The following is a 24,294-nucleotide window of genomic DNA, read 5'->3' on the forward strand; positions in this document are numbered from 1 at the left end:
CTATGGTCAGATGGAAAAAGTGCAACATATTCCTCCATCTACGCTAAACTGTGTGGATGGAGGAATCTCCCACTGGGCCAAGGTTCAGTATCGTATTAGTCGGCCCCGCAGAGTCTCAAAATACCTGAAAAATGCCTGCATCCAATCAGATTGTTCAGGTGTTTTGAGGCCAACTAGCAAGTTACTGAAGCTTGGCTCAACGGGAGATTCCTCCAACCACACAGTTTAGTGTAGATGGAGGAATCTGTTGCACTTTTTCCATCTGACCACAGAAAATCTATCAGTGTATGGCCAGCTTTAGTCCCATGGCTTGTGGTGGGGGTTAGGCAGACTGTGCAGAATTCTTCTGCCATGCCTCAGCACCATCTCTGGGTGTTTTTGGAGAGGTTTCATCCTCATTTCCTTCTGTTGTTTCCTATCTTACCAGCCTGGGGCTGAGGACTAACTTCCATTCCTGCCTACCCTAGTGAAAGGGGGTTGCCTCCCATATACCTTACCCCTTTGGGCACATTGTGTGGCATCAAACCCTTGAAATCTTTAGCAGTCTCAGGAGTTGGTTCACAGCAATTGTGGGCTATTGTGTTGTGCTGACACCATAAATTCTGTTGTATACCATGCTTAGCGAGATTGATGGTCTGGTACGGCAACACCCTTTTTCGTCATTGAGTTTACGAGGGGTGTAAGGCTTCAGGCCTTTCCATGTTGACCGGCTAGTCTTTCTGGCCTGGACCTCTTGACCTGGTTATTGTTCTAGGTTCCCTCTTTGAAGCTGTTTCTTCTGGGGGTTGTCCCAATGTTTTCTGTTGACCACATCAGGTTGTGAGTCTTTTCTTCCTTATTGAGGAATTTGTTGTTATTCCACCTGTTTTGGTGCGTTCTGATTGCTCAGCTTCTTGCTGGTTCAGTGTAACCTTCCGTTTGGTTCACTTATCTAGTACAGGGCTCCACCTCATCCAATTTCAGATTGGTACTCTGCATAAGGCTTGTTAGCGGTTGTTGCTGTGTTGCCTACCCTCCAGTTGAGCTGTTTGGTTGTGACTGTATCTGAATTCCCTGTCTCTCAATGGACGAGAAAGAAAACAACTGGATTTTTGTACTTACTGTAAAATCCTTTCTTTGGAATTCAATGACAGACACCGGACCCACCCCTCTGTGCTTATGATCATGCTCATGGTTCTGCTTTCCCACAAAATTGAGACATGTTTGGTAGAGGAGGGGTTATATAGGTGCTGGCATACAATTTTTATGTTTGCCTATGTCCGTTTCTTTTGTAAGTGGCAGTATAACTGGACTGTATCTGAATTCCTGTGTCCCTTAGTGCAGTGCTCCCCAACCTTTTTATCGCCGCGGACCGGTCAACGTTTGATAATTTTACCGTGGCCCGCTGAGGGGGGGGACGTTGATTGTTTGTTTATATTTTAGATTGTTTCGATTTAATAATTTTAATTTAATTGTATTTAAACATGCCTTCAAAATAAAATAGTTACACCAAAAAATGAAAGCGTTGGAATTCTTCACCTATTCCACCACCGAAAAACTGGGCGAGATTACGTTAAAATGTGTGACCACGTCACTGGTCACACATTCTAATTAGGGGACCCAAAAAAAAGGATTTTACAGGAAGTACAAAAATACTATTTGCGACATTCAATAAAGTGGTCCGTTATTCCAAATATTATATTATACATAGACCCCATTTATATGTTTTAATTACATTCTAATAAAGAGGAAAGATCAGTTTTTGAAAAGCGAGGTGCAGAAACAGTTCAAGATAGAAGAGAAACCAGAAAGTTGTGTATTGTTCTATATAAAAAAAAAAAATCAAAGGTCACTTTTTAATTAGCAAAATATTAAAAAAGAAAACGATGCATAAAAATATATGACCGTAAAATCTTAACAGTCTTGGAGTTTTTTGGGCCTATTGATTAGAATTGCAGCATTGGAAGTTATTGGCAATGCACTGATTGTCAGATTGTCTCTTACTGACCACATTTCCATACCAGAGTGGCGCAATTGCCTCTCCACCTTTTACTTGTCCTCCATCTTGTTGCTGTCCTCGTAGCAGTTGAGGCTCAGGTCAGAAATGTCTATAAAAGTACCAGAATTCTCCTGTGCCTGGAGGCGGGTACTCCTTTGCTCTCTGCTTGCCACCAAGGCCTGTCGTATACAGCTGACCCACTGCTGTTTGTTGAACGAGTCGTTAGCTTGTAGAGTGTGAGCTTGTCCTCTTGATCTGTCCCGGAAACTCACCCGGAAAAAGTTTTTGGCTGTTTAAAAAAAAAAATATAAAGCCTTAGGAAATCTTGCTATGGTTCATAGTTACATGCAACAAGTGTAAAAACCCAGATTTCAGCCTCCTGTAATCCCTGTACAGCAGCATTTAGGGCTGGCAAGGGAGGGGCAGTATTGGCCAGAAGGGCTTTTCTGCAGTGTTTGGTGCCAACAGTAAACAAACGGCAGGAGAGAGCAGAGGGGATGAACTTCTCTATCTGCTGCTCCTTTGCTGCCCAGTCACAGACGGGGCAAGGAAGGGCATAAACTGTATTACTCATTTGCAGTAGGGAAAAGTCAAGTCACAAACCTGGCTGTATTGCCTAGCCGGGGTAAATCTCAGGACTGGAGGAACAGAAATACAAAAGTTACAAACAGCTACCAGCTGTGTATTCAGCTGTTTGCCCAGAGCCTAAAAGCTATATATTAATTTAAATGTAAACATGCTGAAAATTGAGTTTATATGAGCTGCTTGGACTGCCCTGCGAAGCAAGATTTTTAAAGGGATTGGGGCACCAGTCTAACACTGGGGGCTTGTTGAAGGGACCAGTAAACAGAGTAATCCTCAATGTGCTTCAGTAGAGGTCAGGGACCGGGCTGTTGGGGCCTGGGTCACAAGACTGACCAAACAGAATTACATATTTGTGAATTACCATACCTGGCAAATAATTTCTATTTCAGCTGTGTATAGAATTGTTTGCCTGGATATCATCTTCATGCTTACATATACAGTGGTACCTCTGTTCACGAACGCACCAAATTGTTCGCGAACAGAAAGTTCCGCAAAATTTTGCCTCCGTTCGCGAACTCCGCTTCGGCTGACTAACACAACCGCAGCCATTTTCCCCGCTCTGACACATGATCATGGCTTCCTCTAGTGCGGAATTGCGGAACGAATTAAGTTCGTGAACTGAGGTACCACTGTATATTTTTTTTAACTTTTCAAGAATTGTTAAAGCATATATTATAAATATACATATCAATACGAAACACCAAATATACATCATATATAACCCCTCCCAATGTGAAAATAGTATTCCCTGCCCCCCCCCCACAAGAGACAGAATTCACATGACTATAATGGCTTGGCATTTGATCACACAATATTCACTGAAGGGGCAGAATCACAGTTTAAACTGGCTGCTCCTCCCCTTCCGGAATGATCATGTGACCAACAATTGTGGGGTCTCAGTAGTGGTTTCTCTAGGTAAAGTAAAAACTTCCTGATTCCTGCCATTTAGAATTTTAAGCAGAGGTGCAGGCAGGGCAGCTGGGTTCTTAATTTTAAAGGAGAACTATGAGATGAGTGATTTCCACTCGCCTCATAGTTACTTGAAATAAAATCTTGATTCCCCAACTCCTCATGGCTTTGCCTTCCTTATTTTGAATGTAATTCATTAAATTGAACAGCTTAGAAATGATTTTCTGTCTCCTTCATTGGGGGACATAGAAAGTGTTTTATCTTTGGGTTATACTGCTCACTAGAGAAGGAATGGACACTGGAAATAAAAAAAAAAAAAAAAAAAACTAGGCCAGCCTAGGATAACCCCTCCTACTACCAGTATGCCTCAGTAATTTCATAGTGTCCTAGGAAGACTGACATCTTTTCTTCAGCTCTCCTTTGTGGGTGACTAATCCTATTTTTAACAGCTTTTTCTTACTCCTTTAAAGATTTTTTTCTCTTCTTCAATCAGGACTCTTCTCTACTTTGCTGCTACAGTTTGCCTCTTTGATCACAGCTATCCATCCTCAGCCTGGCTTTTAAAGCTCGCAACTGGACCCCACTGGACTTGTGGAGATAGCCTGGAAGTAACTTTCGGGCACTCAGTTCCACGTATTGCACTTTCTAGACTCCATTCTAGTAAAAAGTTGGTTGTAGAGCGTTTTCCAGGTGTAAAACCACTGGTATTGCCTCAGTGCTTGCCCTGTCTCTAAAAACTCAGTTTGTAAGTAAAGTGGTTGGGTCATGCTACCTCAAGTACATGAGTTGATGGGCACCTTTTAAAAATTCCCCATTTTCTAGTTTTCACCACAAAAAGTGGTTAATGCTGTGGGGAGTGCTGACATCATCCACCGCATGTAGTGTCTCATGCCCCACGCTATGTCACACCATACAGTAACTAAGAAGCATCTTCCTGCTGACCTACTTGTAAAGTAGAACTTCTATCGATACCTGCTGGGTACCTACAGGTCACCTCCACCCATCTGACCCTCACCTGCAGTCTAGGTTTCTTGAGTACCGAGAGCCTTGAGTTGTCTCACCACCATGTGGTGATTCTACACACGGGGGTTAGTCCCGTTGTAACAGATGCCCCCAACTCACACTCTACTAAGAGCTCCAGGGTCTGCTTGCAGTGCTTCATGATGGTGCTAATGTCTGCAACATGACCCTCTACTCCTATAGTCTATTCCGTCAATAGAGTCCTCTTTAGCTTCGTCGTATGTTGCTTGTTCCCCTGCCCTTTTAGCTACATTTATTCACTGACTCTGACCACAGAGGCCACAAGCATGCTCCTGCACCTTCTCTCACAGATTCTGTATCTGATCTGCCAGCGGCCTTGGCAGCTGCTGAGATATGGATTCTAAGACACTTCAGTCTTTGCTTGATGAGCTTGCCGTGTCGCAGTCCACTGCTATTACTCCCAAGTTAACAGACCATTTTGGCTGGTTTCAATGTGGCGCACACCACTCTGAAACTAGAGGATCAGCCTGTTGCTGCTACTAATCTTGTTTCCAGTCTTGAGTCCTCCTAAGGATGCTAAGATTTTTCCATTGTACCCGCTGTTCCAGTTTTATCTCTACAGAGATTGGACACACCCCGACAAGCTGTTTGCTCCCCCCAAAATGAGTACAAAAACCACTAGCTCCACCCAAACACATATTGTACCCATTTTGGGGGAATATTGTAAGAAAGTAGTCTACCCCACTGTGGATCCACCAGTGTCCCATCTTAACAAATTGACCACCATGCTATACTGGTAGAGTATGCTTCTCTTTATGGACCCGGGGGCTCAATGGATGATAAGCAGTTGGAATCCCCCCTGAGTTATGTTCTCACTAGCAGACATTGCTCTTCATTCCATCTTGGTTGGGACTTTACTGTGCCAAACCACTGGAGGACTGGGCAGAATCCCTTAAAAGAGATCTAACCACTGCTGCAGTTGACCTTTTATAGCATGGCTAGAGTAAATGGCTGTAGCTTTAAACTACAGATGTGATGGTTCTCTGGAAGCACATCCAAGAATTGTCTGATCCACATGGCTTTTGAGGGACATGGTCTCTGTGGAAGTATACTGAATACCATTATCAAAAAGACACTACCAGTGGTAAGAGAACCCATCTTCAGCGGTAGAAATCTAAGGAACAGACTGCAAAGCTTCTCTCTCTTTATCATCCCACTTATTTCTCCACATCGAGACCTTCCCTCCTCCCAAGCATGGCTCCCTGTTCACTCGCAAGGCCTGGGGCTCAAAGGCTCCCAAATCCCCAGACAAGCCTTTCTTGGTATGAAGGTGTGCCCCCACTTTTCAGAATCCAGGGACGTGTGTTAACAAGGTATGCACCAATACCGTTTTTTCAGTATCGAGTACCGATATTCTTTTTTTCGGTACTCGCCGATACCGGACGTCCCACCCGGCTTCCCAATTAGCATGGAAGCCGTCTCCATGCTTCTCGTCACTAGGTGACGAGAAAGCATGAAGCCGGTTTTCTGGCCAATCAGGAAGCCGGGCGCCATGTAATGATGTGGCGCCCGGCTTCCTGATTGGCCGGGAAGATGGCTCCATGCTCCCCTGTCACGAGATGATGAGGGAGCATGAAGCCGGCTTCCCGACCAATCAGGAAGCCGGGCAACAAGTCTGGCCTCCAAGTTCAACAACGGACTGGACAAGTTTGTCTCCAGAGACAGGGATCCCCTAGCAGAAGTAGTGGATGCTCTGGTGGCTCAGCGGGATCATTACACCCTAATCGACCCTTTCCTCCACTGAAACTCCTTCCTCGTCAGCTTTGCAGGATCTAGATGGCCTAGGAGGATGTGGTATACCAACCTGGTAAGACTCCTGGGAGATGCTTCATGGGCTCTGCTAGAGTGTTACAATCTTCTGTCCCAAAGACCAGTTTGCCAATCTGCTTCATGGCATGGCTGTTGAAGCCCAGAATCTGAGAGACAGGTGCATCTCTGGAGTCTGTGATTCCTGCTATGCTAAAGGCTTACAAGTCTACTCTTTCCAAAGTCTATCATCGGAACTGGAAGACATACTTCACTTGGTGCGACTCTTGGGGCTTTCAACCCAGTTTTGATATGGGACAATTCCTCCCCTTCTGGCTCTGAACCTAGGTTTCTTCCTTTGCTATTCTGTTGCAGACTATTAGATTCTCACCCTTTCGATTAAGACCTTTTCTATAGGGGATCTCCCATGTTGCTCCCCCTGTCTGTTCCCTGCGACTCCATGGGCTTTGAATCTGGTTCTCTCTGCGCTTCATAAACTGACATTTGAACCCATTAAAAACATTCACTATTCTACTCTCACCACAGGATGGTATTTCTTGTGGCTATTATCTTTGTGAGGTGAGTGTCTGAACTTACTCTGCAAGGAACCAGTTTTGGTTTTGTATGGGGATAAGGCGGTGTTGAGACCCAGGTTTTTCTTTCTGCCTAACTTAGTTTCTGTCTTTCACTTTAACCAGGACATTGGCCTTTCGGGCTGTGTGAGTCTACCTCTGAGCTGCTGCTTCTTTCAGGAAGATGGATTCCCTTTTCGTCATTCTTTCATCCTTGGACCCTGAAAGGTTCCACCAGCTTCTTGTTCCACTATCTCTGGGTGGCTTAGGCATACACTCATGTAAACCTATGGCCATGAGAATTAGGTTCCAACCTTTCCTTTCAAGGCACACTCTGCTAGATCTGCAAGGGCTTCCTGGGCTTTTTATCATCAAGCAAATATTTCCCAGATTTGCAAGGCTGCCACCTGGTCTTTCAAGCGTCTCTATAAGCTCCAAGCAGTCCCCAGCTTTCTGTTCTTTTTTTCTTGGGCCTGTTAGCATTTTTTTTAGCTAAGTTGAATGTCCTGAAGGTTAAAGACTTCCTGTTTTTCCAGGTTTTCTCCCTGGCTTGAAAAATAAGTCTTGGACTTTGAAACGCGTAGCCGCCTTGCTGCTCCATACAACTGTCACCCGACTCGTGCCTGGGAGTTCAGCCAGCTCCGGGCATGAACCGAGTGTTGTTCCAGCCGTAGGCAGTTTTTTTCCACCGCCGTTCCCCAGCTCCCACCTGTACATACAGCCTGGCTGTGGGAACACCAGCCAGCCCTTTGCCTCTACCACCCTCCTGTTGTGCTACCCAGCCGTTATACCCAGCTCTCCCCACATCCCCCCCGCCGTCCTCTGCAGAAGCTCAGTGTGACCATGTCAGCTTCCTCCCAGGTCGTTCACTGGACTGCCATGAACGACCGAAGCACAGTGTCATATCCAGCCTTCTCTCTCTCTCTCTGCCATCCGCACCCACCAGGATTTCATCTGCAGATTAGAGACCAGCAGACCCACATCCCCTTAAAGGAACAGACTACAATCGGCAAAAGCAGAATTCGGAATCTACAGACTTCGCCCCTCGCCGGTGACTCCGCTGCACTCCTTGCCTAGTAGACTACAGTAGACGGACATCCCTCCAACAACGGATCGCAACCAAGAATCCCTGAAAAACCAGAACCAACCACCTCTACCCCTCGCCGATGACTTCGCTACACTCCTTACCTAATGGTAAGTTTCTACATTTGTATTGATTTGCTTTACACAATATCCTCATCTCCGTATTATACATTTATGTTTTCTGGGACAAATTGGATCAACCACCGAACGTATCACTCGGGCCCGGGAATTAAAACTGGCCCCTTTTCCAGTCTCCCTTTGCTAAAAACTGCCCCGTTCTTTCGCTTGGTTTGGAACGCTTCTCCCCTCCTTTCTCTGTTTAAAGACATTCTGTGTCCTTCAATGGATGAGGGACATAGCTCTCACTCCCTGTGTTTATGATCTTACTCTCAGTATTTCTTTGCTACAAAAAGGAGGTGTGTTGGTTGAGGAAGGGGTTATCTGAGACTGTCCTACAGTTTTTTTTGTTTTGCCAGTGTTCTAATAGTTCTTTAGGTGGCATTTATACACTCTAAGGTTAAAGGCTTCCACTGTCCTTCCCTGAACTCCAAGAACCCCATTACATAGCTGGAAACATCAAGTAGGGAACCAGTACCTTTTTCATTGGCCGCAGTAAAAGCTCCTCGGATGGAGCCACCAACTCGCACTTCACCATCAGGGAGGTCCTCCAACACCAACTCTGGTAGAGGGATGGGCTGACGATAGACCTGGAACTGAGGTTGATCATTGTGGGTAACTAGGCGCGTGAAGACCAAGATGCTCTCAAACAAGAATACGTGAAGCCTCTGGAAAGAAAATGGCATGGCTATTTGTAAACATTTACTTTTTGCACCTGAGGGGAAAAAAAGAGACCCAGTGCAATTTATACATTTACTTCCCTGCAAAATGTTTCTCAAATTTTTAAAAAGCTAAATATTGAATACAGAGATGAATAAGAAAAAAAAACTGTTAAACAGGTAACTGATAAACAACATTTGAAACCAAAAAGTCTCAGAGAGTCCTTGTTCAGCTTTCCTTCCATAAAACTAGCAAATGGATTATTATAATTTGGAGAAAATTCCAGTTAGAAGTTAAGGGATACTCTTCATACCTCAAAGTAAAAAAACAACCAAAGCAGTTTAATAAACAGGTGAAACTCTTCCAAACATTTTCATATGAAACAATATAAAGATGAATTAGAAATGTCCTTTATAAACAAGCTCAGGATCCAACAAAGCCAACAAAGATCTAGCCAATGTTTCCTTTTGATTTTTAAGGCTTTTATATTCTCAATACCCACATAGAGGTGATTTATCTTCATGTTCTGTCTGAAATTTGTGACAACACAACCAATAAAAGGTTTACAGATGTCCCTTCACTTTGCAGATACAAATAAATACATTTTAGGCTGAACTTGGGTTTCCTTCTTTATCTTGTTTGCACTTTATCAAATTTGCAGCATTGCAGTGATCTTGAAGCAGACATTTACCCCCTTTCACTAAAAATCACAGCAGCATGCAGCTCTGCATACTGATTTAAAATCATCTTACATTTATTGGTTAAACAAACTTGTTTTTTTATTTACTTCCTGGTCCATTTTGGCATAAATGATGTAATTGTGCCCAAGTGTTGCATCCTGGGAAGGTTACCTCAGCAGAGTATTGCTGGGAAATCTCATCTCAGGGAAAGGTATTTTCCTCCCCTGAGATGATGTGCATGCCTGGTCACATGTGCCAGATTTTCAGGAAGTAAAGGGAGAGCTAGTAACCTGCCCTTAGTTAACATGGCCACTGTGAGAAGAAAGAAAAGAGAAATAAAGTATGCAAAGAATGCAAGGCCGGCAATTATCTAGAAGTATGTGTTTGTAGATTGTCATTACTAAACATTTCTAAAGGCATGTTTGTTGTTTTTTCAAAGATATGGGTAAAGATCCACTTTAAGGGCCTATATGCATTTGCAGTAAGACTTCAATACACTTCCTAGGGCCAAAACCTGTACCTCCCACTTTTTATTTCAACACACTTCAATGGAATGTATGTGTTATAACACGTTTGTCCGACAATTCTCCCGTCATTAAATGGACATCAATACACACTCCTGATATTATTGCTACAAAAAGATCAACTCAGTGAGGGGGATATAGCAAAACAGTTTAACTGAACAAAATGAAAAGAGAAGCTGATTGGTTACAATGGCAACTACTCCATATTCTGTCCCAGTTTTGATAAACTCCCCCCAATGTGTCCTAAATATCATAGCAACACTAAATAAAGCAAGTCCTATATTACAATTCTGTGGACAACAGAGCTGTCCGAAGCAAAAACTCATATGCTACCTTTTTTTTTATTTTAACCTGCTCTACAAAATGAAGTTTAAAATCTGATTGATCGCTATGATATTTTTTTGTATGAGCCATGTCCCAACAGCGACCACCTATAACAGCTCCTATATTACAAAGCATTTGAAAACTAATGGAGTTCTTTAAAAAAGCCAAAGGAACCAAAAGCAATCAATTGTACATCAGATTTTACAGGATATGATGTCAGTACACAGAAAAATCAGGCTGCTATAGGTCTCTAAGGGCCGCACAGTGGCTACATGGCTAAAAATCTAAAGTGCTGAGGTCTTTGGTTCAGTTCTCACTAGGACATTACAAGCATGATGTTCGTATGTTCTCCATATGTCTGCACTGATACCCTCCTAGTGCTAACTTCTTTCCACAACTAATATGTTGGTAGCCTAGCCAGCATCTGACTAAATTTGCCCTATTTTGGGTACTTGTTAATATGAAATCTCAAAAGGGACAAGCGTTGAAAGGTTCATGATAAATTCAAATTGAGTTATTGGCCCCAGACAGATGCAGGTTTCCACGCATTCCTCTTTCTAAAAGTCTGACAGTCTTACTCACTTGGCCTTTGTTGCTCTTCAGCTCTCCATGGCAGTGCAGGATCCGAGAAAGTGACACGTCCTCTTCGTTCTGACTCTCGTACAGATAGGTTAACCTTTTCTTGTAATATTCACACTCTGCCTCCCCAGCTTTGCTGTTTATCTGGCTTATAATGGTCTGGATGACACTCACCTAAACAGAGAATGGACAACCTAGTATTAAAGACAAGCAGCACATAAGTTTCTGTAGGGGCAGTATTTGGAGATTTTCCAGTGACATCAGTCACTGCTACTGGCATTTTAAAGGGCCTGTCTACTAAATATGGACTGCATATTTTAGTGGGAATGGCCTGCCAAGTCAATAAGAAATTGGAACTCCAGTCAGGAGATTTTGCCACTGGTGTCCCCTGTCAATGAATCACACCCACGGCAACTAGCTAACCAGAACTAGATTTGTTTGGCGGGTAGAAGAACCCACCGAACCAAAGAAGAACATAATCACAGTGAGCTGGGTCCATTCATCCATTTTTCAGTCCCTAGGTGGTTATGAGGCCAGGATCTACTATTTTGCATCTAGCTCATAATGCATAGTATTTGTCCAATTGGATGAATTATGAACTTATCTGTAATATGATGCCACTTTTTATATCTAATGTTACTTCCACAATACATCAGTGGGAGATTTAGCCTGTTTGTAGAGGTATACTGAGAATGTGTGACAGCTCCCTATACAATACCTAGTACAGCCAGACACTACAAGGTGTCTGCAGGTACATTTATGTTTACTTTGGGACTCCTCTGTGTACCCATAAAGCCCTGGATCTCAAACACACTGTAATTGTGACCTCAGCCTTTAGCGCTGTGTCCCCATCTGGCATCCCACTATCTAAAGAGAGGAACACTATTGGCAGCTGATGCACCTACATTATTTTGAGATACAGAGGGGTGTTACTCAGGGAGTTTCAGCATGTTGCAACCAGGGCCGTGCATCCTTTTAATGCCAAGGTCCTTGACTTAAATTCCAACAGGGCCCTGTCTCCATGGAGTTTGTATGTTCTCTTTGTGCTTGTGTCTATTTACTCCAGTTACTGCGAAAAACATACTGGAAGATGCATGACTGGCAGGGCCATTAGATTGTAAGCTCTTTTGGGATCGGTAGATGGTTCTGTGTATTCTATATAGCTCTCCAAAACCTTGAAGCATTCATGGAAATAAAGGTGGGGCATTACTCACAGCCTGGCTGAGGGGTCCATGGTCCGGGTGATCCACCATCGTGTGCTTTAATATCTCCTTCAGCAGAAGCGGGTATTTCACCAGCCGCCTCCGGGGCAGGTCGAGGAAGCTCCACACATCTAGTTTACGGCTGAAGGCCGATTCCTGGCATAGCTGTAGAAAGTTGTGTACGGCCTGGCTCCTCCTCTTGTGGTCCAGCAGGGCCTTGGCAGACACTTGGTTACAGCAGTAAGTCTTGTAGGATTGGAGACAAGGAAGCTGCAGAACATTTTGTATTATTTAATGAAACAAAATGGTGACAGTGACCTGTGTTAAAGGAGTCATGAGAAACATGCAGAGGCTGCCACTGGTAACTGAAAATGCTAGTCAACTGGCTGGCTCAAGCTTCAGTACGTTGAGCCACTAATCCAGAACAAACATGCAACCAGTGAAGTCAGAAGGGCTGGTGGGTACACTTGGTTCAACCCAGTCTATTTTGAGGCTGTATAGCAGCAGCTGGATTTCCAGGAGAGGAATTAAGCTTTTGTGGACATTAGGAAATACCTCTCCCAACACACTGTCATTTTATATAGCTTCTCTGAAATTGTTATTTAATCAAATGTATATACAAAGCTGTTTTATGGGGGCCATTTTATTATCTCTGTATAGCATTTCTTGGAGTATATATTAGAGGATCCCAATTACCTACAGCTAAATAAGTCATTCCACCCAACAGTGATATCTCAGCTATAGGTGATGTCTGGTGGGCTGCGTCATCAGCCAGTTTGTTATATCCCCTAGCAAATCCATGAACTAAATCGCTCTGCCATAGGTATACTCCCACCCACCTTCAGATTGTGTACGGCCATCCTTCATTTAATTCCACCATCAGAGTTCAAAGAGATAAAAGAATCCGTTACATGGTTTAACTCTCTATATCCACCAGAAACTGAAATACAACTACTAGGTGAACTGACCCTGGGCCACAAGGTCAAATCTGACTGCACAATTTCTGTAAAATCTCACCAATAACTGTGTCATATGAGGGGCTGCCTAAACAATCCATTCAATATGTATCCAATCAGGCAGGCCCCTCATTACATAGTTGTTAGTAGAGGTAAAGGAGAATGTGCAATTGGATTGTATTCCCCAACAAAAGGTTAGGACTCTTAAAATCTTGGATTACAAGTCAGGTACCTGGAATGTCTTGTTCAATGCAAATCAAATAATTCATCCATATCTATTAGATGTTGGAAGACATATTAAGAATTGGCCTTGAAATAATAATGTTTGCATGGTCAGTGTAACTAGCACACAGAGAAGTGCGGATTCTGCTCACCCAATCCAGCATTGTTGGCCCCACTTGATCCACCGTTCCATCCTCACGGCGTAACTTCATCAGGCGGTCCAAGAGATCTGGAATAAAAGGTGACGTTTTCTCATAGATATCATTTGCTCCTGGTGAACAGAACTATCAAGGCAATGGGAAGTTTCAGCGGGAAATGTTTCAACTACATCTCTATGAGAAATAAACGTCATGGCTCTACACTCAATCACTAAATTCTCACATAAGCTTCAACATGTGATTGTAATGACATAGTTTTGTAGCTTTGGTTACCCCAATACCTAATAATTATGGTATGAAGGTCCATTTTCAGGCACTTCCTGTTATGGGGTGACAATTGTCCCCCAATTGTTCTCATGCATTGTCAGCTTCTTAATTGCACCCTAACAGAAGACTACAAGTGGTCAGGCACTTATTGTTTATGGGATCTTAAAGATTTGTAAGTAGTGTGCACCCCTCACCTTAAAAAAAAACCCCCAAACCTGCAGTATAAGGAGTTAGATAGTATACTTACCTTTCCCAGGCTTCCACCCACAGGGTGATATCCTCATTCTAGCAACTTCTGGGGAATGTGGAATACTCCAAATGTTGCTGAGAAGATGCTCAGTAAGTCTTGTCATTCACACACACCTGCCAGGCAGCATAACCCGGTAGGTGACACACTACTAATCACTATTTGAAACATTCTGTGTATCCGCATGCTCTAAATAACCACTATCACACTGCTGATGGGCTCTCCTCTACTAAGCTTCGTCTTCCTCCGGTTCTTACTGCATGAATCATGTTAGCTTGACAAAACTATGCAGTGCAATACAGCCTGACAGTCTCACAATTCACAACCTCCCACTTACAGTCCAAATTCTGCTGCATAAGGAACTTTAGGCAAATAATAGAAAGATAGATATCAGCAGTATGTTAAAAGAAACTTGCGCTGAATAAAGGCTAGCATTGCTGACCTGCTTCTGAAAATGGCAATCACATTAAAAAGTCAGAGAGAGGTCAGTGTTACCAATCAGCATACTTGTTGCTTATCTGAAATCAGGAAGTTCTCAAGATCAGCATGACCGCTAGAGAAATAGCATTTTTTAGAAGAAAAAGTCAGCAATGGTGCCCTAAATACAAAACATGTTTGCTGTAAAACATGAAATGATTATATTAATGAATACATAACTTGACTACAGAGCGTGTTATATACTTGTCGGCAGTTCCACTTTAATTTTGCTCTGCATGTTGGTCTCTTTAGGATAGAGAATGTTATATCGTTCTCTATGCAGTGTAATAAGCACAGTGTATATAATTCAGTATTAAACATATAAGAGACAGCAGAGGTGATTCCCAACACAATGCACAAGATTCTGGCTGAATTGTGTTATAAAATACAAACTAATAAGAGCAATCCTTCCTCCAGTGTCCACACACACAACCACCAGTATTGTATAAGAAATGACCATCTCACCTTGGTGCAGTGAGGGCAAAGTGTTCAGGATGCCAAATATCTGCTTCAGCTCCTCTTCACTCATGATTGCCAGTTTTAGCATGGGCTCATAGTAATTCTGGAAGATCAAACACACAAGGAATGGTGAGCAGGTTGGTTTGACACATCCAGTTAACAAAATGCCAAGGAAACATCTAACTGCTATGGACGGTGGAGCTAATTCTTTCCAAGTTATACCAGCAACATATTTCAAGAGTCAGTAGTGGGAGTGAGGGCATTGCTTTGGAAAGGCGCTGTAATAGCACTGATCTCTAGCAGTCGTATGTAACATCCCCAGTCTCTGACCATAACCTGCAGCATGTTTTCAAGTCTACAACCACACGTGTAGCATGTCCATAGTCTCTGACCATTTCATATAATAAGTCTTCAGTCTCTAACAGCCGTCTGTAGCATTACATACACTGAACATTATTAGTGATGTCAGTGCCACAGTTAAGCCACAGCCCTCTATACCCCACAAGGTGGCAATCACTGATTTAAATGCTCAGTCCCATAAAATGCAGGCATTTTAGTGTTTGGTAGACGCTGGAGCATTAAAGTAACCCCCAGCCAAACATTTTTGCACTTAATTTAGATGGAACAATGAAGGCTATACACACTTGTCAAGTTTTAAGTGCTCTCTGTGGCTTTGTTACATAGATTTCCAATGACTTTCTGTTATGTCAGTGGGATAGGAAGTTAGGAGAATCTTTCCAACAGAGACAAGTAGAGCAATTAGACCCGGGTAGATTTCCTTCCTGCTCTGTTACTGGGACAGGAAGGGAAATATATACCTAATGGGGACGCAGTTAAAGAAAATAGGAAAAAGACAGAAGTTCTAACCCTCCCCCACCCTATCCAAAACTAGAAGAAAATGTTCGCTGGTGTTCTACTTAAACCACCATACAGTTAATTTTAGCTTCAGTGGCAACCAATTATCTCTACACCTGAGTTCCCCGCTCTGCATACCTGCTAAGGTCAAACAAATGGGGGCTGGCTCTTCCTGATGGACTTTAATGTATTTTTATATTACAGAGGCATTTATCATTTCAAAAAAATGATATTACATAGAAAGCATTAGGAGGAATGGGACCACTCTGGAACACCAATGGAGTTTAAAAATCTTAAATCTTTCTTATTCCTAATGTGTTTGGAGTTTTATTACCTTCTTGACCAGGTTGAGGTCTTCTATCAGCATGTGCTCCCCCTGCATCAGCTCGAAGATCACCTGTGCATGAATTATATTTGACATATTCAATATTCAATAAATGAATAGAAGTTTTTGCATTATACAAAAGAAACCCTGGGACCTGCAGTGTAGCATGTGATATACAGAACTTACACAGGGTGTGAGTATAGAAAGGTTGTGCACTATACTATGATGTAGTGGAGCATTTAACCTACAATACAGAAATGGATAAGATACCAATCTGTTTCCATGTTAGACAATGTGATTTGTCCTAGTCATTCTGTTATGCTATGATAACTATGTTGTTATGACCTGTAATGATTGTCATACTTTGTTATCCTGTGATTCCAACTGTCTCTGTGAGCGGTTACATAAATAATTTGCAAAAAGAGATAGCAATCTTTTAGAAACCAAACATGCCTAATTTACAAAGTCCAGTAGGCTAAAAAGACACATTAGACCTCCGAAGAGAAATATGTACTGTATAAGATCTATATCATATTTGGTATCTAACAAATCATAATTTCATTCTTAGTCAGGTTAAAAAAAGTCCATCGAGTTCAACCTATAGCGATAAGAGGGGGGAAAAAAACAGAAAAACCTAAAACAGAATGCAATGCCCACAGTCACCCACTGTTGATGGCAAAAAAACCCTATTAGGCATAGTTTAATTTGCTCCAACAGGGAAAAAAAATTCCTTCCTGCTCCCATAAGGCAATCGGATATTCCCTGGGTCAACAATCTCTGATGCTTAATATCCAGTAATATTCTGTGCAAATATTCTGCTGATATGCCAGTTGTCAGACTGCGAAACTGGAGATGTAGATGTACCCAGGATAGTTAGAAGTTAGGATGCGTATCTGCTGGGCATAATAAAATACCCCTCAAACCCTTTGATTGGGTGGAAATTACATCTGGAAAACCTCTCCAGGGTGAAGAAGCTGTTGCAGTGGCAGCTCCGGTTTCTTGTTTTTAGCGGCCAGTGACTCGTGATCATCAGATTAGACTTACTCTACAAGTGATCCGGACTCTGCACTGAACCTAAGACTAGACGGACTTCACTTAGCCATTTATTACTTTTAAAACCCTTTTATTTGACTGTTGCTTGTATCTGTTTTATAATATCTCTTTTTTTAAATTAAAACTATATTTAAAAATTGTTAAGCTGAATCTCTGAATGCTTTAATTAGGGACTAAATTATATCATGCTTCTGTGAAGAGCTACCAAAGTGTCAACTCCGTTACAATACTGTTTGGGCATGGCAACAGGCATTACAGACATATTTTTTAAGGTCAGAAGTGCTGTGAATGTTGCGTGTTTCCCTTAAAACATGTGGTGGTGGCTACTGTGTATGTGTGCGTATAAAGGATTAACTCGCTCTCACGCTGCTGGTACTTAGTGTTGTCCTGCGAGCTGGAAAATCTCTGTGCAAGGTGAGACTGAGAACATAAGAATGCTGGAAAGGCTGCTGAAGCATTGTCTCTGGTACCCATAACCCCTTTCTTTGCACAGACCAGTGGACATTTGGTTGAACTGTAACGGGACAGTTGATCAGGACTTGTAGTGCTGCCATTCAGCAAGTACTGCAAACTGACACAATTCTGGAGAAGCTCAAAAAGCCTAGCTTCTAATTCTCCAGCGGAGGGAGTGAAACAAAAGGTTAACTGGCACAATGGAAAGAACTAACAAAGGATCTGCCCACTGAAAGCAGTGAGGCAAAAATGGTCAATAGGCAGTTCATTGTATCCAACACATTTAGGGGATACTTGTTGAAGGTGGCACATGAAATTTCCCGAGCTAGTCACTTGGGATGCATATTTTGTTTCTGCCATTACATACTTACAGACATATTTAACTACTGTCAGTCCTGTGTTATCTGCCAGAGGGTTGGCAAGGCAAGAGATGTTCACAGGGCTTCATTACTCCATTACGATCTTTGCCTGTTAAGAGGGTGGTGGAGGATATCACTTGCCCACTATCCATCCCCAGCAGTTCAGGCAAACAATACATCTTGACAGTAGTGGACTATGAACACCCATTATCCAGAGGCTGCGACACTATCCTTCTTTTGGGAGGACAAGGTCACTGATGCTCTGCTATCTTTATGAGAGTGGGATTCCCTGCAGAGTTTCTTAGTGCTCATGGCCCACAGTTTGTGTCCAACCTGATGCGGGCTCTCTGTAGAAAAATACAGATGATGCACATTGTGGCTGGTCCTTACCACCCACAAATGAACAGCATATGCAAGCATTTAAAACAAATGGTGAGGACGTCTGAGGAGTGACAGGGACTGGGGTGGGAATGATATTTGTCTCACTCTTAGAGGAACACCACGAGTCAGACTTTTCACTATCTGAATACAGAAAGCGAGTGAGAGGACCTTTAGACCTAATCCGAGGGAGTGAGATTGCTTTCTGTGGTGGATTAGGTACTGAAGTTCCATGGCAAAATGGACATTGGTTGGGATGTTATGGGAAAACATAACACGAGCTTGGGGAAAGCCAAAACTTTGGTGTGACTACAAATTTAGAGAGCAGACATAGAGCGTGTGCCGGAAGGTGTATATTCTACTCCCTATGCAGCTTAACAAATGACAGCCCGCATGGGAGGGGCCATATCCAACCATAAAGAGCGGTAAGTTTGGGTGAAGGAGGTAAAAGACAGAAAGCTTTTCATGTGAAAATGCTAAAACAAACCATAAAAGAACAGCATATATAATGCCAATCCGCAGTTGGTCTAAACAGGAAGGGGCTGACCTCAACATCAATTCAAACTTCTTTTCCACAAAGGAAATTCGTCTGTTAGCAGTGCTTACTGCACCCTGTGACCATTTCACAGACAGACCAGGGCGGACGTATATTACACTCTCAGTCTGCTGGTACTTAGATGGTTGTCACACAACCTGGAGAATCTATGCTTAGGGTGAGGCTGACATTGTAGTCATCACAAGGAAAACAAAAGATGGTAGGGGCTGAAGTAGAGTGAGTAATGACACCTGTCTTCTGTAGTTATATTTACTGTGGGGGCCAGAGATAATATAATAGCTCAGAATGTCAGAAAAAAGGTCATAGGTGACCAAACCCACTATGTTTTAGCTTAAGGTAAATCTACTCTTTAATACACCATATAAAACAAACTGGTTTTGGTAACATACAGTATTCATAGTATAGCTGGGCCTCACCTCCTGACGTTTGATCTCCCGGGCAGACAGCTCCTCCCGTGCACCATCATAGGTCTCACTCCACAACTTGCTGCTTCTCTTCTTAGCTGATGCTGAATCTCTACTCCGCGTACGTGGGGAAAAGCTGAAAAGACGGTTGTCATTGCAGTAGCCTATAGAACGCTGCAGAGATTGGAATGTGTTAGTCAACATTCTGCATTTAAGTTTAGAGTTCCCCTAATCACTCGCCCCATTGCAACTCCAACTTCATTAAAGGCTTCATGAAAACCTGATTGATCTTGGTTAGCGCCCAGTTCTCCCTTTGTACAATTTTCACTGAATCAACTTGAGTCAAAGGGAAAGAAAATTAGGGTAAAGTGTGCCTTATAGTGCTAGAAGCAGGGTATATTTTGCAGGTAAACGTACAGAGCAGATCTGGAGAAGTTAGGGTCTCAGCAATGCAATCTACAGTAGCTGCCTTTAATGATATCCACAAACCAGTTGGAAGGACTTTAGAACAGTGGTTCTCAACCTGTGTAACCTCAGGACCCACATTTGTCCTTGGTCATTAAGTCGTGACCCAAGTCACACTGCAATGGAACGCACAGCATTAGGGTACCGCTCGTTCCGATGCGGGTGTAAAAACTGTGGGTGGGAGGTGCACCTCCCACACCAGAATGCACGGTAGGAGCGATTGCGTGGTACAGTGCGTTCATCGCACGGCACTATGCAATTAGCGCACTGTACTTGTGTGAATGGACCCTCAAAAACACTGGCATACATACACAATCTCACACACTCACAGACGTTCTAACACACACATACACACTCCAAAAACATTTTTTATTTTTTAAGGTCCACCCATTCTCCCTACCTTACAAGAACTGGAGTGTATCCTCAGCCTGGGGTCCAGTGTGTGCTGATATGTTGTGACGGAGCTCCATCCATATGTGCATTGTTTGCACAGGCTGTAGAGGTGCCGGGAGCCAGAATGTGATGTCACTCAGGTCCAGCAATCTCTATAGGACACGTGAGGAAGCTGTAAGCAATGCACGTATGGATGGGGCTCCCTTGCTGCTATATCTCCATCCCACCTAAAGCTGACACTTGGCGCTGGGAGGCATATTTTGAATAGTTGCTTGGCGCAAGAACTGACAGTGCTGCGCTAGGAGGAGGCAGAGGAGGCTCTCACCTAGAAAAGTGTAAGGCGTGCGGCGACCCACTGTACATGGGGTCACGACCCACCAGTTGAGAACCAAGGCTTTAGAACAAGGTTGGGAAACACTTTATTGACATCATTTTAACAGTTGTAGCCAATAGGGATCCAATGTACACCCCTGCATTCTAATGGAACCCTAGTGTGTGTATTATGCAATTATGTATGGGTTTTATTTAATTTGGTATTTTTACCATTATTTTATTATTTACCATGTAGTTTTGAAGTGCTACAGATAGTGACAAGTCCACTTTAACAAGACCATCTGAGGCCTCAAAAGACACTGAGATCAGGTACACAGAGACCCCATTCTCCTTCTCCCCAAGTGCTGCACTGACACTGAACCCAGAACAATATTTGCTGGTGGTGCAGTCAGTAACACTCTAGTGGTCATACTGCAAGCCAGGGTCTACTTGTCTGCACAAAGACCTCTGCTCTCTCTGTGTCTTCTATTACCTGGATGGATAAGCTGAGTTTCTTCAGTGGGGTGACTTTCATTTGCTGCGGTGTACTATTGGTCAATAATGACTTGGCGACAGGCTTAACCCTCTTGTTACTGGGTTCCTACAAGTGACATACAAGGCAAACAGACTGTGACAATAGAAACATTTGTGAAAAAGACACTGCTCATATTTGTATGCCCAAATTGGTCCTGTCCAAAAAGTTGGGTTCTGGCCAACAGAGGGACACCACGGCCGTCACTAGTAATCCAATGTATGTAAAGCTGGAATCTACAACGTTATAAACATAACAAGATCCACAGGCTCTGGGAATAAACTTTTTCACATGGAGGTCCTGGGTGTTCAGTGCAGCTTTATATACATTGGAGACTGTGACAACAGTTTGTTAGGGAATAAATATGTTTTCTGGCAAAGTTTCTCTCTTTTAAATGCAGCTATGCTATAAAGAGTCCAATTTTAAATGGCAGCTGAAACTTTGCTTCGCTTGTCAGGAATTGTACACTTCTAAAAAGAGGAAAGTGTCTTGTAAATGCAAACACTATACAGGAAGTCCTGGTGTTAAATCAAGAGATTTACACTCATTTTAAAGACCTCTTTTATGAACAAACACTTGACGTTTATAAAAACTAATGTAAATATAGAGCTGGCTATACCTGATGGTTTTAAATTACATAAAATATACCTTTGACGCCTATTTAATAGGATGATGCAAGAACAATGTGCAAAGTGCAGTAGTCTATAGCAGCCAGGCTGCAAATTATTGATGTAAAGAGACTTTTTATTTGGTTGCCATTGGTTATTACACCTCGTATTCTGTCATTATTGAGAGCTTGTGTGATGAGAGTGAATTTGTGTAGTAAAACAATCCCATAATTTCTAGCATTCTGTAAAGGGCAAAAATTAGGCTTGTGTGTTGTCAGTGCACAGAGTGTAGGGGGTTATGGGACAGACTCATAAAATGAAGAGAGCATAGAATTATTGGATGTGGATGGACCTGCTTGGGGTGCATGATTTGTCTGAGTGGTCTTAAAGGGGAATCAGGTTGCTGTGGTTAATTAATAATATACACAGGTCAGAAATGTGACCAATCAGATAGCTGAGTCAGAATTGATGTGTAGAGAGCATAGGATTCTGGGAATGCAGTCAGTGTTTTGAGAGCAGAGGATCCTAGAAATAAAATCAGTGTATAGAGAGCAGAAAAATTTGGGAGTGCATCAAGAGTGATTTGGAGAGCAGAGGGTTCTGGGACTGAAAGCATTGTATAGAGAGCAGTGGATTCTGGAAATGTAGGCCAGTGTGTAGTGAGCAGAGGATTCTTCAAGCGCAGCTAATTTGTAAAACGAGTAAAATATCCTGGGAGTGAAGCAATGAGTGTAGAGAGAAGATGATCCTGGAGTCAGAGAATTATGGGAGTAAAACTAATGTGTAAAGAGTAGAGCCGATGTATAGAGAGAAGAGGATTATGGGAGGAAACCAAATGTGTGAAGAGCAGAGGACCAGTGTGTATTTAGAGCAGAGAATTCTTGAAGTAGAGCCCGTCTGTAAAGAGCAGAGGGTCATGTGAGTAGGGCCAGTGGGTATAGAGAGCAGAGGATTCTGGGAGTAGAGCCAATGTGTAGAAAGCAGAGGATTCTGGGAGTAGAGCCAATGTGTAGAAAGCATGGGATTCAGGGAGCAGAGCCATTGTGTAAAGAGCAGAGGGTCATGTGAGTAGGGCCAGTGTGTACAGACAGCAGAGGATTCTGGGAGTAGAGCCAATGTGTCTAGTGGGTAGAGGATGTCCTGTGAATAGGGCCACTGTGTGTAGAGAGCAGAGGATTCTGGAAGAAAAGCTAGTCATGCGGCAGTAATATCTTTATTCACCTTTTCATCTGTGACCTGGGCTGGTAAATTGTCTCCATGTTTCCTCCTTTTCAGCTAAAATAAAAAAGCAGGTATTAGATGCACCCCTAAGCACTATGCCCCACACAGTTCCCTTGTCTACTTACCCCCGAGCTCTCAGACAGTGACCCAGTGGTAAAGGAGCGCTCTCGCTGTACTGGAGCCCTGTAAGAGGTAAACAGATAGAATACTATACATTTTATAATATTCTGGCTTGCAGCACTACCAGCCTGCAAGGAGACCTTGGAATGGAACTTCCAAGAAAGAAGGCTTGCTTTTACTGGAATGGCAACCAATAGAGCTTTGTATATAAACCCGGAAACAATTGTATACTGTCTGGGGAATCTAAAGTTACAGTAGATAAGAAGGGGGTATAAAGGGGATAGCACAGTTTTGAACAGAATTAGGTGTTTTTTTTTTTATTTCCTGTCTTGGAGACACAGCAGGAAGTATGAGGAGATCTGCCTAATGTGAGGTGAAATCCCATCTTAGACAGTTATTACTAGAACAGTTGTTGTCATGTAAGAATGTCTCCACGGATCCTGTAACAGCTGTAAAATGTTGGATTTCCCATCACTTTCTTTCCTGGTAACAACAGTCATGACGCTGTGGACACAGATATATATTTCAAAGGAGCTATGATTCCCAAAAAAATGGCAAATATTTTAGCTGAGTGTTGATAGCCTCAGAGCCAATGGGTAACACTGGTGACACCTCTGATGGGGCAGTGGTTGTGAGCGGGACACCGAACTCCAGTAAAATATTGTCACTAACAATCATCCATAAATATGTAAGAAGACATGTATTAGAGCTAAGAAACAGAGAAGAAGATGTCTGGGAAGTGATATTTGTCAAGCTGACTTCCTGTCCAGTAATCACAGAGGACATACTAGGGGGCATAAGGACATACATGGTCAACCGACCCCTGTAAGGCAAAACCAGCAGCATACAAAATAAGAAGTTACATATAAATATAAAATATCTCATATCTGTGAAGGAGTGGAATTCACACACACAGTGTTATTAGCATTTCCATAAAGTAATTCTATTCTAATTTCACTGACCTCTCTGTTTACAAGCATAATATCTGCGTGAGAAGGCTTTGATGGAAGCTGCCTTTCTGCATGTTAATTTCACGGGAGCAAAGTTTAAATTTAATATAAATCATAAAACTAGAATGCAGACTGGCAGTTAAAAACGCCAGCATCCACCAGAGGCTTTTCACACAGAACATATTTCCTTTCACATAAAGTAGGTCACGCTAAATCTGTGCTCTTTCATCTCCACAGTCTGTCATACCAAGCGTCGCCATCTTCCTCAAGGAAATCGTGGGGCTTTTCACCTCCGTCCATGGTTTTCACTGCAGTTGCCAGCAAAAATGGTCCCCCCCGGTCTTCATACTGAAGGTTGTCTCTATAACTCTAAATTCATCTTGAATGCTGTGTGCCCCCTCAGCTCTTCCGAAGCTGTTCTCTCATTTCCTCCCTGTGGCTAAAGCTTCCTGTCATAGGTAGTTGTCATGGTTCGATATGATACTCAACATCACTTCCTGTCAGTAGCTGGCTCGTTACCTCGG

At 42.8% G+C, this 24,294-nt stretch overlaps 1 protein-coding gene across 1 annotated transcript; it reads right to left on the reverse strand.

The window, feature by feature from the left end:
• Positions 1-1,967: 1,967 nt before the first annotated feature.
• Positions 1,968-24,294, reverse strand: LOC108789214 (rho guanine nucleotide exchange factor 3-like). The gene is made up of 12 exons (XM_018559167.1): positions 24,018-24,294; positions 22,826-22,883; positions 22,701-22,754; positions 20,833-20,940; positions 19,182-19,343; positions 15,976-16,038; positions 14,793-14,889; positions 13,331-13,407; positions 12,013-12,270; positions 10,802-10,972; positions 8,510-8,699; positions 1,968-2,267 (listed from the first exon to the last, which is right to left on the reverse strand). Exons 1-12 carry the CDS (start codon positions 24,068-24,070, stop codon positions 2,029-2,031), a joined length of 1,530 nt encoding a protein of 509 aa, XP_018414669.1. The 5' UTR covers positions 24,071-24,294; the 3' UTR covers positions 1,968-2,028.

The sequence above is a fragment of the Nanorana parkeri genome, unplaced genomic scaffold (genome assembly GCF_000935625.1).
Source record: "Nanorana parkeri isolate BGI_ZX_2015 unplaced genomic scaffold, ASM93562v1 scaffold380, whole genome shotgun sequence".
NCBI lineage: Eukaryota > Metazoa > Chordata > Amphibia > Anura > Dicroglossidae > Nanorana > Nanorana parkeri.